Below are 18,692 nucleotides of genomic sequence, written 5' to 3'. Positions count from 1 at the left end.
GCCCAAGCGCAGGGGTCCTGATGCTACGGTTGAACCTTGGGTCCGTGCTGGCTCCCTCTGCCGGTGGCCCGGCACCGACGTTACACTATCATCTGACTGTCTGACTAGACAGACATTTTGTTTATTGTCTGTCTCTGATAAATCCCCCGAAATATCGGAATTCCCGTGAAGCACATCAGCTACAGAGAGCCTACCTTTGCAATGAGCACCGGCTTTTGAAAACCGGAAGTGGGAAGTCAACTGTTTTGAGAGAAAACGTGACAAATTTATCAACGAAACTAATTCTACCTCCATGATTCATCATAACGCTGCTGACAGTGCGCTCTCAACTAATGTAACATAGTCATGTTTTGAAATGCATTATTCATAATTGTATGATCAACGTACAGTTTTGCGACCTTTTTTAATCATCATAAATAATCATACATAACGTTATGTTTTGCGTACTAGCGTGTGTGAACTTGTTTTAGAGTGTTTTCAAAGAGATAATGTTGTAATATTTTAAGTATTGAAAGTCTAAAAGAAAGAAATTTGCCAAAAGGCAAAGCAAAAAGAATAAATCTTTTTTTCACGTCCCAAACTGTGATTTCAAAGGTGGTCCAATGGGGTCATATACTATTTTAGCACTGCGTATACATGTACTGGATGCATCTTTCATCAGACATCATGTGTGCAGCGCCTAGCATACTCCTCATGAATCTTAAATCAGACATCATGTGTCACCGCACACTTCCGATTGTGTGACCGCCTCTTCCGTGACACACAGACATCAGACAGACAGACATCGTAGGATCTTTCAATATAGGATGGTTCTCTTGATTATTGGAAATAGTCAGGAACACTAAAAAAATGATGTCTATTCCAAATGACCTGGTCATGAAAAATTTCTGAAAGTGCGTGTATGACATGCATGCGCTGTCCTCATTGGTCAAATCCCCAAACAACGTTGCAGTTTGACTAATCACGCACCGCGACACTCAGCACTGGGGTGCCTTTGAATGTCAGGTACCTTGCTCCACACGGGCTTATATTAAATTAAGCAAATGCGGACTAAAGGCGCCTGACTAGATAATAAGCTGGTTGCCTGTCCTCTTGAACAGGGAAGTAAAACAATGTCCGGAAAGACATTTTAAAAGACTTCAAATCACAAATATTAATCAGGCATTGTTTTCTTGTATTTTTTCGCTCTATTGTTTTCGTGGGACAAATGTAATGTCCACCATGCTATTTCTAGAGCCTGGAATGGAAAGTTGGGGCTGGGGTTTGAAATCACTGTGATTGTTTTCTGTTACTAGGCTAGGAAGAATATTTCTATTGATTTTCCTTTTGTTGGGTTGGAAGTGATAAAAGTGGAAACTGTTTTCTTTTCCCTTTTATTCTTTGACAAGTTTGGCCAGAAAATAAAATAAATATACACACAACGCTTTTTTGTCTAGAGTCAGAAATTGAAGGGGGTTATTACTCTCAATTTGTGCATGTAGAAACAGATTCCTATAGGTTAGTTTCAATTAATGTGTGGTTGAAATTGATTATTATAATAACAAGAAAAGTAGTGTTAAAAAACACAAATGGCTACTGCACTTGTGACGTTCACTCGTTCAGGGACGCACATCATACAAGTGTAGCTTGAAATTTCCAGCATTACTGCACAATGACATCATTGGCGTGACATGGGGAGATTGGCCAGTAGCACTGGAACGAAGCCCCTGACTCAGACGGCGGTTTTTGCTTTTTGCCGATGTTTCCAATTATCGTTCAAATAAAAAGTCACCTATATGACTGTAGATTTATCCTTATTGCAGCAGAGGATCCATGCAAAATGAAAAAAGAATCAAGCCGAACAAGATAAAAAGAGACATTTTTGGTGCAACTTCGGGTGTGTACAAAAAAATCCTTGGTTCATTAATGTACACGTACACACCTGCAGCGCATCATAAGGGGGGGGGGACCAAATCGCATCCGAGGATCATTCACAACAGCCAATTACAGGGCCGTATCATATTATTAATGCCAATTAATAAATACCTTGGAGAGTTGATGGTTTCTGATTGGTCGAGACTCGATCACGTGGCCGGTCATTAACGGTGATAATGGACCGGCTTCAAAGATCAAGCGAATAAATGGCCCCTGAACCAGCATTGATCAAGCCCCGTTAAGCCCCATGCAAGCCAATGATTGGTCAAAATATAGTAACGGTCCTGCGGTAGCTTTTAACAATTGAGCACTGCACATGCGCTCAACCCCCATCGCGTGAGACTGACGCGCGCGTACGCAACACAGTTGCTAGGGATGCGTGCGTGCGCGCGCGTAAGGAAGTTTTGAAACGACATCGTACAGCAGTGCAGTATATACTGAGGATGTTTACGACGAAAGCGTAGATCTACGATTTATTTTCTTTTGAAACACTTCACCCACCGACATATTTACCTTTCCTAAACCAAGCATCTTTGTAATTCCGGACACAAGGAATGTGTAAACAAGATTTCAGCTTCCTCCATCAGGTAAAGATATGAAAACATTGTTGTAATTTGTTTCGCTACGGCAGCAGTTTCTGTTGAGATTACGTCGTTATAGCTGTTAAGCTAAAATATGGCCCATGAACATGAACACAAAAAAGTCTGGAAATATCGCCGGAAAAAAGTCACAAAATTGGAGCATTTTAACTGTTTATTTCGTTATAAAGGTATTTATTAATGGGAATAACAGTGTGAGGATCCGGTCTTCACTGCGTGATAATGACCGGGTGTGGGGGTGACCGCTGTTAATGGACCTCGACTTCGTCTCGGTCCATTAACAGCGGTCACCCCCACACCCGGTCATTATCACGCAGTGAAGACCGGCTCCTCACACTGTTATTCCCTTAGTAGAACATCCAACAGCCCTTGGTCTACGGACTGTACTGTGTATGTCGAATGTAATACTGACCCAGCAGTAGTTATATGTACTACTCGGCATAAATAATCGAGGCGCCCTGTGATTGGCTGTTCTGATCCTCGGATGTGATTTTGTCCCCGCATATTATACTGCCACAGCGCTTCGCTCGTACCCCCTGCCCTGCAAAGCAAAGATCCTATAGCGCTATAGGATCTTTGCTGCAAACAGGATGCTGGGATACGCTGATGAGCTTCACAGAATCTTGTGAAGGAAGTGGCCTATGACCTATGTATAAAGCATCTGGCTGCAGCTGTTTGAGACCGCAGTTAGCTGTGTGCGCAAATGCTATCCGAAAACTTTCCCTTAGAAATGCGCACATTCCATACCGGATGTGATTTCTGATTCATTGCAGACCATGTGGACAAATTTGGCTATCTGACCCATCGTGAATTCGAAATGGAGCCAAAGCAAGTGACGAGAATTGAAAATTTTCAAAACAGATACCTTATACACATTTTCCAACATCATTACAATTTTCAGCGAAATAAAAAGCTTTTATGAATGGGAATAAAATAGTGATGACTCAGTCTTAACGACTGTTTTAAACCTTGCCGAGTCGTGGCCGTGATGACGTTGCAGGTCACAGGTCACGTAAAATCTATCCAAAAGAGCGTGAATTCAACAGCGTATCCCAGCGTCCTGTTTGCAGGGCGGGGAGTACGAGCGAACCTCAGCACAGGCTAGGCGAAGATGCTACGTACGTGAGTACGTTCAATGCAACCATTACCAGTGTTCATTCGTGCGTATGCTTTCGTTTCACGGAACCCATTGCAGCAGATTCTTGAAGGTTTGAGCTGGCCTCGACTGATTCGCTGAGGCCGGAAGGTTCCGAGGCCGAGGGCCAAGGCCAAGGCCGAGGCCATGAAAATCGACCGAGGCCGGCCTCGAGACCTCCAACACCGGTTAAAGTGGTCAGAAATTGTCTCAGATCGCACCACAGAGCATGTAATATCCATTTCTTGATCCACCATTGCTTTCACAATAACTTTTAATGAATTTTACAAAGTGGGAAATCATAGATGTCCTCTTTATAATCAACTGAAAAACAAGTATTAAAAACATCAAAAAATTGTGAGAGGAAATTGCTCTAGGCCTACACTGTTTAAAAGCGTAAAATGCACACAGAGATTAATTTTTTTCCCTAGACTTTTCTGGTGTGTAGCTGGAGTGGATGGAGAGACGCAACACTTGGAAATGATGAAGGAGAAAGCAAGTAAGGTATGAAATTGCTGCAGACTGACTGAGGAGATATTGGAAGAGCATGGGTGGGAAACACCTTTCGAGAAAACCCAATACACCTACAAAAAAAAATCATTTTCTTCCTCGTCTCCATCCAAGTATATTTTATATCGAGACAGCTTCATCTTTACGGCTGACTTGGATGGCATCTTGTGACGTCTCACTTGTCTTGATGAAGCTTGCAGAATCCTTTGGAGACTTGGCAGTAGGTGGCATTTTTGAAGGCGGGGGCATCTGGGGGATTCAGGGTGTTGATGAGGGTCTACCACTTCAAGTGGAGCACACGGAGGTGGCACTTCAGCATGTTCAGGCTGACATTCGATGCATCTGCGCCTGGTCATCAGCTTTACAAAATAAAGAACAACATTTATATACATAAAAAAAAATTGTTGTGATATACCTTCCTTGACTTTAATAGTCTTACATCCTATACAATCATTAAGACTGCTTTGTTCTCCCTTTAACCAAAAAAATGAAAATTGTGTGTCATTCTGATGGTTTGGCCAAACTGATGTTTGAAAAACCAGCTTTGTCAAATATAACCCCCAACTGACAGAATTCAGATAAACCACATTTTGCATGCATATAGATTACATGTCTGTAAATTGGCACAAGCTAGCATGTGTTAAATCATTTAATTTAGTCTGAATCCCAGGCATCCATAAAACACCATCTTACAGCAGGAAATCAAATCTTATCTGGGTTGATGCATGGGTATTTGTCTCTGGCTGTCTGCAACAGTTTGTTGTGCAGCTTCAGGAAGGATGTAAAAACTCCTTCCACAAGTCATTCGTGTCAATATGGAGAACGTACAGGGTTTAAAAAAAAAAAACAGAACCCCAAAAAATATATTTCATAATTAAAAAATATGTAGCACCAAAAATAATAATGACTGGAAAGCCAATTTCAGAAACTACTTTTAGATGAAAAAATTACTGAAATTGCTCAATCCGTTCAAAGAATATCACCATTTTTTGACTCACCCTGTACAAGATGCGGCTCATCACTAAAAGTGAAATGTCTTGAGCAAGGTTTCGCGAGACGCAAAATGGTGCTCTCTGGTTTTGTAATAATTCTGGAACAAACAAGTCGAGATAATGGGGCGGGAATCTGGTAATCGAATCTCCAAAAATCTTCACGCGAAACCCTGGTTTCCTTAGTACAGTAAGTACTAAGCAGTCCGGTCATGCTAATAAGCGTCAACAAGCATCAACAAACACGATTAGTGCCAACAAAACATAAACGAGCTCAAAATGTACTTTTGAGCTTCAAAAAAGCTATAATCATATTCAATAGACTTTCATACTTGTATTACGTAAGAAATAGGAGAAATTCACGTTCACAATCCCACAAAAAAAAAAGGATCTTTTAGCTCAACAATTTACGGTCCTTTTTTTTCGGCGGCAATTTGTTTTGCACATGGTTTTGCACATAACATATCCCAGAAAAACAGGATAGCGGTCAGTTTCGCTGAAAAAACGGCACCATTGTTGCACTTTTTTGCCTAAAGGTAAACTTTTAAACATAATTTTAAATATTGTTATACGTTGGAAAAAAAAATTTAATTAGGAGCCCACTGAGAACTGTGAACATCTTTTTTTTCAACTTAAAAATATGTGTACAACTTGTTGACGCTTGTGGACGCTTTAATAGCACAACCCAACTTTCCAAGGACACTGCTGATTGCCACTGAAAAATACACACTTGTGCATAAGCAAATCAAAACAGAGGAAGATCTCTTTATTTACCAGACTGTGGTTCAATGGCTTCTACATTCAGCTGGCATGAATACTTAACAATTGTTGACTGCTGTGATGTGGGATATGACGTTTTGAACACCCAAAGGGTGCATATATAGCACCCGAGGCGAAGTCCCTCGGGTGTTCAAAACGCCATATCCCACATCACAGCAGTCAACAATTGTTGTGTTATACCTCTGTCTTGGATTCATTGGATTTTGATGTAAAAATCACAAAAACAAACGGCAGTAAATACAACAATCACGACAATCGAACGGCAACTCACATGCATGTCGCATGCTTGAAACAGCTGATCGTCTGCTAGTTCGCTGCCCACACTCATGTGTGAAAAAATAGTGTGGGTACCAATGAAACAAGCATTTCACACCGTACGTGCCGTATATGTACAAAGTCATAGCACACCCCCTGTGGGATATCACGTACATGATATCCCAAAGGGAGTGTGCCACGACTTTTTATAAACTTAACGCGTGATCGTTCTCTAGGCCAATGAAAATTAACACAGTATTCAAGATGGAGGTATAACAATAACATTTGTCCTCTTCAAAGTGTTACCAACAAAAAAGGAAAGGACAGACTCTCCAATAACTCAATGAGTGTTTTCCTTACAAATTCATAGATTTTTTTTACATAAACCATATTTTTATTGTTAATTTTTTTTTGGGGGGGGGGGAAATGTTTGTAACATACATTGTATCATGACTCCCAAAAACTGTTTCATGCAGATAACCTACATTGTAAACTAACCGTCTGATTTTAAAATGGACCAACTTGACCTGCAAGTGCAACCATTTATTACACGTAGGCTACATGTGTACATGTATGTCTTGTGTACTTGATGTGGTAGTCGTGTAGTTTAGGACCCCGTTCCCATATAAGAGAATGAAAAGACACTTTGTGTTTTGGAACTTAATACTTAAACATTTGGCAGCGGTACAAGCGGGAAAAGTCACTTTATGTGTTTGGAATCATCTAAATAGATCGCTAAGACACCATGTTGAATATCAGCTTGCTTAATTGTGTGGAAAGAGGGCAGGGTTGTGATTTTTGAACGGACTTGTAAAACATTAGAGGTGTCCTAAACTACATGATTTCCATTGATGTACGTGTAGGCCTATGTGCATGTATGTGAGGAAGCGCCAGCACAAGACTAAGGGGAAAAAAATGACAAATCGGTTCACAGTACTAGGCCCAAACTCTGTAAAGCAAATGTACAAGAACCACTGATACAATCTTATTTCATTTCAAGATTCCAGCAAAGGACACATTTTGTCCAAAGTTATCTCGAAACAGTTCGGATCACTCAAAACATGCAAGTTGTGTTAAAACAAACTGTTTATATTCCATACCTTATTTCACTAGCCTAATTAATAACCTTTACAACGAAATAATCATAAAAATAAATGGTATTATTAAAAAAAAAAAATTCTCACTTACCACTCACTGCCTCGCAAATGGGTTTCTCGTCTATTTTCAAGGGGCACTACTGACGCTTGAAAAACCTCATGGATTCTCAAAGAGTCAAAGACCGTCAACTCGTTGCAAATTAAACTTTGCCGTGTGCCTTATCATCTAGCACGCTGCGCGCTGACTCTACAGGCTGTTGAAAAATGTACCTTTAAGATGACGTCACATGACAGGTGATGATGTCATCATGACGTCACTTGTCCCTGCACGACTTACCATGGAGTCTTAGTGTATGACAAGTTTCATCAAGATTAAAGTCTGTTTATTGCCAAAACTGACCCTGAAAATGAAACATGTACAGAGTCTATGGGTTTGGGATAGAAGAACAACGGAACAAATCAGAAGAAAAACCAAACCTATGAAGCCCGGGAAGGGACAGAGTGGAATTTCCTAATTCGTTCTCATGAATTTCTAACTCGTTCGCACGAATTGCTAACTCGTTCCCACAAATTGCTAATTCGTTTGCACGAATTGCTAATTTGTTCGCATGAATTGTTTTTCGTTCGCACGAATTGCTATTTCGTTCCCACAAATTGCTAATACGTTCGCACGAATTGCTAACTCATTCGCACGAATTGCTAACTCATTCGCACGAATTGCTATTTCGTTCCCACGAATTGCTAACTCGTTCCCACGAATTGCTAACTCGTTCCCATGAATTGCTAATTCGTTCGCTTGAATTGTTATTTCGTTCGCACGAATTGCTATTTCGTTCCCACGAATTGCTAATTCGTTTGCACAAATTTTTATTTCGTTCGCATGAATTGCTATTTCGTTCGCACGAATTGCTATTTCGTTCGCACGAATTACCAACTCGTTTCCAAGAATTACTAACGCGTTCCCAGATCCACAAGTTATAGTTGAGTATGTATGGGGATTGAACCCCCGTGCACCCCCCCCCCCCCCCCCCCACCTGGCCCCAGAACTAACTTTCACCAATTCTTTTGGTGCCTTGTAGGGTCCTAAAACACATATTGGATGTTAACAGTAAAAAATATTGGTAAAAAATGGAAAAAGTCACATATCAGCCTAATAATATGATAAAATCATGAGTGAAATTGTTAGTTATATGTTTTGTACCCTCACAAATTCATTTCTGGTATCGTTTTTTTGGCTATCATGCTTCAAATGTCCGCCATCTTGGATTTGAAGCATGATAGGAAAAAAAGGATACCAGAAATGAGTTTCTGAGGGTCTAAAACATATAACTAACCAATTTATTTATGCTTTTCGTCGCGTATCTGACGAACCAACGAATACGCGCAAATGCGCGGAAACACCATTCTGAGAAAAACACGTTTAAAGTTTAACACTTTTTACGTGTCCATTTTCGATGCCACTTTTCCGCTTGTTTACATTCTTAATTAATGCAAGGTAGTTAGTTGTTTGTTTAAGTACATCTATTACTTTGTTTTTTGCTCAAAAGAGTAAAGGTTTGTCTAATTCTTGCTGTGAAACTTATTTGTCACTTCGCGAGATAGCAATAAACGTCATTGTGCTTATTCGCCAAGTAAAAGTCTAAGATAACATTTTGATTGTGCACGCGTTTTCGCATCACCAATCAATGGCATATTCGTCACTTCTTTACAATGCTAAATACGCACATTTTCAAAGAAATGTTTATGTTTTACAAACTTTTTCTATATTTTCTAAGGAAAACCATATGGTAATGCTTGAACCCCACGTTCAAATCCAAGTACTCGCTATTATATAAAGTAGCGTAATTATATACAAACAAGTCAGGTGTGTTTACAAACACAAATGCCCTGCAACCGTGACTGTTCCCATGACATAACACCACTCTTTAACATCAACTTACATGTACATGTAATTGTCACATGGAACGTTCATTGACATCATTAGTGTTTTCTGTAGGTTTTATATGAATTAATCCCTATTATCTCAGAATAAATACAAGATTTCTTTTGTTTTAGCCACTGTGACCTTGACCCTTGACCTTTCAGCCCCCAATGCAATAAGTTTCTTAGGATTACCAAGAACGATCCACAAACCAAATTTGAAGTTCATATGTTAAGTATTTCTCAAGTTATCGCGCTGACAAGATTTGTCCGGCAACACACACACACAGTCGTTTTTTGCTATGCTTCCCGAGGATTTGTGTTTTCCTTTGTTCCCTGATCTAAACCTTTCCCATAGACTAAGCGCACAATCCTTCATTCGAGGACAATAGGCACCGTCGTTCGAGGATGAAAGGCCCCTTTGTGCTCCTTTTGTTGTCTGTCCTCGAGCGTAATACAATACAGGAACACATGTGTGTAAATGCCAGCAATCGTGGACGCCCCATTGTCCATAATCCTCTTTCCTTTGTTTGTACTCTTTGGCGACAGCTCTCATTGGTTTTGTACACGATTTGATATCGTGGACATTCGGTCAATCGTGGACGTATTGTTTGCACCCCAATTCTTTTGGCCTACGTCCACAATTGCCAGTGTTTACATACTCGCGCTTACATAGGCATAGAAGTGGGGTACTTCCTTTGTTCTCGTGTACTAAAATTTGCAAGGTCGCACACTTATGTCAAAATGCTCTTATTTTGACCATAGTTAATTTCCTGGGCTGAAATTCAGTCTTAATATCCCTTTTCAGAAACTCTTCCATTTGCGACGGATCAACCCACCTTGGACATTCCTTGTTTTTGAGTAAAATCCATATATCTATTTCGTGAAAAACTTGTGGGGTACCAAAACGGTACCCCGCAAGTCGGTGGGCATTCCTTGTGGGGTACCTCCCATTGTTCCGGTACCCCACAAGGCAGTGTTTGTACACGCACACACACACACCCACGCACACCCACCCATGTTTGTTTTACATACGCTATGTGGACATTCCTTTGTTTTCGTGTAGTTAAGAAAACTCGGTACAAAAAATAACTTTACTTTAACTGTGAAAACTCTTTCAACCCAATTTTTTTTTCTATGATTCCCTTTAGTGTTTCTCTTCATTTTGCCACGGATAAACTTAACCCAAAAATGCCTCTAAACCTGTTTTCCAGAGAGGGCGAAATGTTATGTGGACATGGCTTAGTCCACATAACGTCAACACAACCTGCTTTATGTGGACGTCTTTTGTTCACAAGTCCACATAGTGAATGTAAGACAAACTCACACACCCAGTCGTGTTTTACTATACTCTCGAGGACAATGCTTTGTCTTTTCCTTTGTCCCTGTAATATAACACTCTCCCATAGACTAAGCACACAAACGCACGACCAAGGACCGATTTCAACAAAAGATGAACTCTCGAGGACAACAAAGAATCTGTTGTTCTTCCTTTGTCTGTCTGTCCTCAGGGTGTATATACATGTAGTTCACGTACACACCCACACACCCACCCACGGAAGGACAAGGCGGAAACAGTATGCCCCTTTGGCTTCGCCGCGGGGTATACAAAAAGTTATTATAAAGGAAAATATCTCGAATGGACGCAACAAAATAATAGGGAAACAAATATGTAAATGCAAACTAACAACGAACAACACTATTTATTCATTCATTCATTAAAAGACAGCAATTGTTTTAAAAACAATCATAGTTTTGTTTCATAATCCCATACTTTTTATCTTCCCAGGCATAATAATCGCAGTGCAGGCTTATTACCATTAGACATTTTGCTATAATTAGCCGCTTAAAGGGCTCCGTTTCCAAGAATACAAACTTTATTGTATCTCGAAATGCAGTGTTTTTGGTATCCTGTAGACCGTCGTCTTTTAAAGAAAGTGTACCGCACATGTTTGAAATGGTTCATATTTTTATTTTATTATGATCCTAATCATCACTCTCCAGGGCACACTTTATTTCAGTATAGGCTCATTCCAATGAGGTTTTTTGCTCTAATTAGCCACTTAAATGGGCTCCGTTTTCAAGAATATCTTGAAATGCAGTATTTCGGGTCTCCCATAGAACGTAGTTTTTAAAGAAAATGTACCGCACATGTTTTGAATAAATAATATTTTTATTTAATAATCCTTATTTTTACCCACTTCATTTCAGTATGGGTTTTTTTCCAATACGGTCATCTGCTCTAATTAGCTGCTGCTTGAAGGGACTCCGTCTTCGAGAATATCTCGAAATGCCGTAGGCCTATTGTGGAATTCCTATAAAACGCTGGTTTTGAAGGAAAATATATCGCACGTTTTAAATAAATCCCAGTCTGTTTAGGCTTATATATACGCCGCGCAGACCTAGCCTAGTACTCCGTTCATTTTAACAATTATAACTCCACACACATAAAAATACATAAAGGTGAAGTAGTTTCGGTTATCTCTTTTTAGTCATCATTATAATGTTGCAGTGCCGTTAGTTTGTTTTGAAAGCTGACGGAAAGCGCGCGAAACAGAAGATCCCCGGTTCCCTAAAGGGCCATTCAATTATTAAGACGAGTTTGTGGGTAACCAATAACCTGATTATTCCTAACTTCATCAGATGATAGATGTGCACTGTCCTGATATACCAAGCGTTGAATAAATTATTCGTCAGTGTGCAAGAAACAATTTTTTCAACATGTGCCGATTCGTCACTTAGTGGGTTTCGGAACAACAAAAATGAAGTGTTTTCATGAATTAAAAACCTAAAAATATGACAATTCAAATATTTTGAATCCTAAAACTCAACTAAATAAAAAAACACCAAAATGGCCCATTCGTCACTTCGTCAGATATGCGACGTTTTATCACATTATTTGGTTGATATATACCCTTTTCCCCTGTTTTTACCAATTTTGGCAGCCATACTGGCCGCCATCTTGGATATAGCCTTCGCATCGTTTTTTTCTTCTTCTGTTAACATCCAAAATGTGTTTGAAGACCCTTATCCCTTTCCTTACCATGGGCGACTTTTGTCGACAAGAAGAACCCCCCTGCTGGTTCCCATGGGCGACTTTAGTCGACCAGGAAACCACACACAGAACACCCTCAACACTGATAAATTCACTACTTTTCAGAAAGGTGGCATGTTGATATGTTTGGCCGTCCATGCATCAACCATATATCAGCTGAAAGAGCATTTTCGGATCATTCTAATGGTGTAGTTTATTCATAGTGAAGCCATTACAAAAAAATGAGAAAAGTGCTTCAGAAGTATCCACGCACAAATTGAGGTATGGAGTGCCATTTGGTCATGTGGTGAAATGGCTTGCAGTTTGATAAATGGGACCAGATGAACAAAAAGGCATAACTTTCTTATATTTACACATATGGACTTCATTTTTACATCACATACAAGAGTAAGGTTCAAGGAACAAACTTTACACACGACACCTATGATTTAAATCACTCCTTTGCAGTGAAAATCTGGGTTGAAAAAGGTGAGATTTGGACTTGTGGTCATTTTGTTCACGCTCTAGTGATTTCTGCATGACTGAGCAAACAATTTGGTCCCGGGGAGAGCCAAGTCAATAAACAATGTGGTAATGATAGGGTTAAAGGCACCCCAAAAAATTGGTGAAAGTTATCGGGGGGGGGGGGGGCCATATATACTCAACTATAATTTGTGTATCCGGGACGCGTTAGTAATTCGTGGGAACGAATTATTAATTCGTGCAAACGAAATAGCAATTCGTGCGAACGAAATAACTATTTGTGCAAACGAAATAACAATTTGTGCGAACGAATTAGCAATTCGTGCGAACGAATTAGCAAAATCCCAAAAAAAATTCCACCCTGTTCCTTCCCGGGCTTCATACAAACCCATTAAAGGGAATATACATCATTTGCTTTTGCTGTAATTTTCAGAAATGGATGGAATTGGGGGGTTGGAAATATATAGCAAATATAGTTACACTGACTTTTTGAGGTTTTGGGTTCAAAAATGCTATAAAAACCAAGAAAAACAATCATTTTCCTGTAGTCTGGTTCCCTGACTCCATATAAGAAGAAACAGAGCAGTTTACATACATTGGGGAATTGTAAGGTCAGGGAACCAGTCTAGCTGGCTTGTACCCGTTCATAGGTGTGTAATCGATTGCAAACAAGTGCGATGGTCAATTGGGGCCAGTATTTGAAAAAAAAAGCCAGTTTTTTTCCAACGCTGATCGGCCGACCAGCGTTGGAAATTGATACAAAAATACCACTTTTCTTGAAAATGACAGTATACCAGGTGCCATGATTTTACAGGATGCTTTACACTGTCATTCACGAACAGTCCAGCAAGGTATTTCAAAATGATTTGGTAGTTTTATTTTTTGATGTTTGCAAATGTTGTATTTTCCCTTTAAAGACCATATATATCAGATAAAAGAGGGCATTATCATAAGAAATTGACCTCAAAATACACTTTTTAACCTGATTTGATATTCTGCCTTCTGAGAATGGCCTTTAGATTAAATCTGAAGATAGCTCCTTCTATTGCACTGTATAGTGACAAAATGAAGATGTCTTACAGAGATTCAGGTTTTATTAAGGGAATAAATGTGTGTTTTGGAGGTAATATAACACTCTGTTTTTGGAGTCCGGTCTTAAACAGAGTGTTTAATACCGACCAAAAACATATTTATTCCCATTCATAAATACATTTGTGGTCCAAAAAAAAAATCTTTTTGGTCCAAAAATCAAAACAAGCCAAACACTAGACGTTGCCAACCATTTTGTTCAACAATTTTACTTCATGTTTTATGAAACACCCCTCAGACTATAATATGGAATGTTCCTCTACAACTCCTTACCTTATAAGGAGATTGGCGCGTGCGTATAGCGCGATGTCGCACAGAATGCACCTGGGGCATTGCGTTGTGAATTTAGGACTATAAAATACTGACTCACTGGTAGTATTGCGCATGCCTACGTGAGGATTGTGAACGTTCAACCAATACAACGGTAAGAGGCACTGGATTTTTAGGAGTCCAAATTTCATGTGATTAAGAACAGCCAGCCATGTCTTTATCATCCATTTAAGACCGGCCACATGACGGGCTCTCGACCAATAGGAATGGTAAACTGTCTTAGGTATTTATGAATACACTGTTTGAAGTACATGTATTAAACTGACAAGGAAAATCACATGCCCCATCAATAATAACTTTTGTTGCTTATGCCAACCTACATGTAGCTCACTAGGTCTAACAAAATTTAAGAAAATAACCTTAAACTGTTTTCTGGGTGTGACTTGTGAAATAGACATGTTAATTGCAAACTGCTTTTATAACAGCCTTTTGTAGTAATACTTACATTGAATGCTAACCATGCAACAAGTCTGAAGCATCTTCTGATTTGCAGGAAAAATTCCTTGATTTTTGCTGAAAGAGGTAAAACGATTTCTTCATCTTTGTCAGTGGTCAACAATGCATCCCTGCTGCTTTGACTGCTGCTTTGACTGTGTGATGATGTTTCACTGAGCACCTCTCGCTGCACTCGTAAAATATCTAAAAATAGAGACAACGATAACACATTGAGTAAAAAAAGTCAGTCCCGGCACCATGTGGCGTTCGCCACTGTGCGGCACCCTGTGGCGTTCTCGACTGTGCTGGGGGACACGGGTAATTCAAACCCACTGCCCCGTGTTCGGTGATAGGATGGAGGGTGTAGTGCAGCCCATGTCTGGACTACGTTTACCTTGCCGACCCTTCTTAGGTTTGGCTCTGGCACAGGAGTGTAATTTAATAACTTTGCCAGAGCAGCCCTTTCTGTTTGGTTGTTCCGACTAAGCTGGCCGGAGATGGAGACTGTTTGAGGTCCCCTACTCGGCCAACGGAGCTGCTGACGCGGTAACAAGTGCTGCAACTGATCCTCAAAGTTCGGTTCGCTTCCGTTCGGTTGTGGTTCGATTTTTTTTCTCCGAACTTTGGTTCGGTTCGGCTTTGGAAGTGCGTAATGTACATGTCCATGGTACAATGTACTGGGCTACAATGAAAAGCATATAGGCCGTTCCCCTGTTCGAACAAACACGTGTGCAACGCGCACGTCTGACAGAAATAGGCACAACAATTTCCACATGCTTTACAACACAAGTTGACGGATGGAATCTTATTTTTGTTGTGTAAACAAAATACCGTTATAATTTTAGTTGATGACGTTGAGAAATGAACATCATAAATTGCTACCGTGTTACCCATCGCAGCCCTATCCGACCCGGGAACTATGATAAAATTTTCCCCGCACACATGCTGACGGTTTTCCCGACGAGTTCCGTCCCGTCCGAGCATGCCCTGAGAGCACTAAAAACTTGCTTCGTGACAATAATTGCTGATTAGTTTTGATCTAAGAACAAACAGGTCCTTTTACTGTGCCAAACTTTTGAAATCATAATTATTTTATCAACAAGCTGACAAGTAGCTACCATAACCTTTTCGATTCACCCATGAATATTCATTCTGTGGACGGATCCAATAATTTTGTAAAGGGGTGTTTCACCCTCTTTTGGGAGATTACATCGTTTTTCGTATACATTCTTTACAAAAAAAAATATATTGTGAAAATTAAGAACTTATACTGAACATGGGAAAGAATTCCGACTCCATAAAAAGTATTTTTAAATGTTGACAAGGTAAAGAAAATGAAAATGCTGGTAACTTGTGCCGAGGAAAGCGCACCCTCCACCGCAAATGGTCTCCTGCCCCATTCCATTGAGAGAATTGCAGGTACGTACGATTTTTTCAAGGTGTATCGGCCCATTATTCTCTTGTATGCCTGTCTAGAACATCGTAAATAATGAAGATGAATGCTGAGACTTTTCAACATGGTAAATTCAATCATCCGTGCACGTTAATTTTGCCCTTTCATTGCAAGCCTTAGGATTCTTAGCGCCATCAACAATTTTTTACCGAACTCTTCCGAACAGACTTTTGGATTCGGTTCGGTTCGGAAGGCCAAGTTCTGTTACTTTTAGTTCGGTTCGGCGGTTCAGCTGCAGCACTAGCGATAACGGCGCAGCATTACCGGCAGAGTCCCCCGAGAACTTGGTCTGTCCCAGGGGAGATTCCCTTCTCCCAGTTGTGACAGGCCAGTTAAAATAATCTCACTACCACACTACACTACACTACAACTCATCTTCAAACTCTTATATCAAAAACTTCTCTTAAGCGATAAAGGGCAGTAGAAAAAAAAAAGAGTAATGATACGAGCATATTATAAACATGTCCTAACCGACCTGCCGCTTAGAGAAAAGAGGACGCTCACGTGGCATACATGCTGCGGGGCACTATGGGTAGGGCACCAGAGGGCACTATTGTGTAAACTCTTAGCGTAAATACCTACTGGTCTAGGGAAATATGCAAAGAAGTAGATTGCTCTGCAGGTAAGATGAGTGACGTAGACAGCAAAATGTTAGAGAACCGCAGGAACTTAAATATTGGGTTTTGCCCTTCACTGATGTATTTTACAAACACTGTATACTCTGTGTTGTCCCGAGTAATTGTGAGAAAAAAATCACTCAGGTAGGACTCGAACCCATGACCTCCTGATTACTAGTGCAGACTTCTTACCACTCAACCATCGATCTTGCCGAGTTGGCTGGCCAGTTGGTTTGTGGTAACCTCAGGAACATTTGGTTACAACAAACTGGTTTTTATTATTTGATTTCCCTCATAATGTGTGATTTTTTTTTCTTCAAAATTCTGTCTTTTGAGTTAAAAGACATGTAGGAACATTGGTCAAAATGTGGAAAAGCAGCTACTGATTTCATGAGAAAATCTGCCTCAAAATGAAGACAGGGATGGTTCTAAGTACCCCGTGAAATTAGTTCACCTGAAATGGTATCGTTTATAAGAAAACAATAATTGAAGGTGGTTTTAAAACATGGGCACACTTTTGTATGTGCTTTTGCAAAGGAATCCGGTTACAAGACCCGAAAATGTCTGCAAATGCTGTCTCTGTTTTCTCCAAAATGTATAGTTGACACTGAGCTATAGTGGCTGTTTGTGGAACACCATTGACAATGAAATAACCCAGTAGAACAATGCTGTCCTTGGGCCATTTTAATCCTTATACAAAAGGGCGCTCCTATCACAATATGAAACATAGCTTTCCCTCCTTAGTCACACTCCTTAGCTTCACTCTTTCATTAGTCACACGGTTTTCATATAAGGTGTCATCTCTATTATTGATCTAATCCTCATTGTAATTATTCTTTTTGTCTCCATCTTCAGTGTCCGGTCTCGTGTTTTTTGTTTTGTTTTTGTTTGTTTGTTTTTTGGTGTTTACTCCTATTGTCTGTGTAAACTGTCCCGGGTGTCTGTGTCTGTGTAAAGTTGTTCTCTACAAGCCAAGGTTTATATTGGTTTTATTGACAAACTTAAGTTGAACTGCTTGTAGAAAGTATGGAAATAAATGTTGCTATTGAACTGAATTAAATTGAATTGAGTTAAAACTTCCACATGCTAGTTGTTATGCACCCATCTTCAGATTTGGATCAATTTTTGGTGCTTCAAAGGGGGAACAAGCACACAAAACAAATGATCCCAAGTAACTTTAACTTGTGATGCAGAAAGACATACCTGTGGTATTTATCAACAGTGGAGTTGTCTGGTCATCAACTGAGGATCTGTTGCATATTTGTCTTTGCTTAGCAGGTTTAGCACGCTCTTTGATTAGACGTAATGATACTGCAAGGTATACAACCACTGCTGGTACAATACTGATGAATGCCCACCTGAATAATTGCCAAGAAAACCATCTCATTCATTACATATCACATGTTGAATCCCTTAGAAACAAGAGGGGAGGGACCACCTCCTCTTTTGTGTTGGTCATTATGTTTCCGTTATCGCAGTTATCGAGTTTGTTTGAGATATCTAGGGGGTGCCGCTGCTTGAAGTATCGGCACATTCTGGGAATGGACTGGTTCTAGTTTGTGATACCATGTAAACATCGTACAGTGGGAATAGCGAAACCAGATTCATTTCTTGCATGCAGTATATACATCGGTTGCTTGGCTGCTTGCAATTTACGTTGGTTCAGCCAATTTTTCCAGGCGTGTCAAATTGGTCAAAACCCGTATTTTATGGGGAAAAAACGTACAGTCGTATTTTCAACAAATTCCCGTACGAAATACGGCAGAATTGTATTAGTTGGCAGGTCTGAGGATTGGACCTTGTCTTTATTGCAAAGAAAAGCAACATTGCCCCTTTGATGAGGACTTGATGTCACACAATTCGTTATTATTAGTATTTTTTTTAGCTGTTTCAGAGTACCAACTCTGAAACACCTCTTGTTTTTGTTTAAGATTTGTTTTCCCTTTTTTTTTTCTTTTTCAGACTCCTCAATGTAGGTTTTGTCCACGGTTTTCTTCTACCCATACACTTGGCACTTTCGTAAATCCGATCGACTTCAAACTTGGCACACTC

General features: G+C 40.0%; 1 protein-coding gene and 1 long non-coding RNA gene across 2 annotated transcripts in view; both read right to left on the bottom strand.

Moving 5' to 3' along the window:
* Positions 1-18,692, bottom strand: part of LOC119722942 (battenin-like) — a 97,711-nt gene that overhangs the window by 28,488 nt on the left and 50,531 nt on the right. The window contains exons 7-8 of the mRNA XM_038193361.1: positions 17,844-17,998; positions 14,581-14,774 (exon numbers count right to left, since the gene is read on the bottom strand). Coding sequence (XP_038049289.1) covers positions 14,581-14,774; positions 17,844-17,998 — 349 coding nt within the window. The remainder of the gene's footprint in view (positions 1-14,580; positions 14,775-17,843; positions 17,999-18,692) is intronic.
* LOC119722958 lies at positions 3,905-6,012 on the bottom strand. The gene is made up of 2 exons (XR_005270501.1): positions 5,157-6,012; positions 3,905-4,517 (listed from the first exon to the last, which is right to left on the bottom strand). It is a non-coding gene; the product is annotated as an uncharacterized LOC119722958 (long non-coding RNA).

This window comes from Patiria miniata, unplaced genomic scaffold (genome assembly GCF_015706575.1).
Source record: "Patiria miniata isolate m_02_andy unplaced genomic scaffold, ASM1570657v1 HiC_scaffold_1, whole genome shotgun sequence".
Classification (NCBI taxonomy): domain Eukaryota; kingdom Metazoa; phylum Echinodermata; class Asteroidea; order Valvatida; family Asterinidae; genus Patiria; species Patiria miniata.
This window is presented reverse-complemented; position numbering and strand designations above follow the sequence as displayed.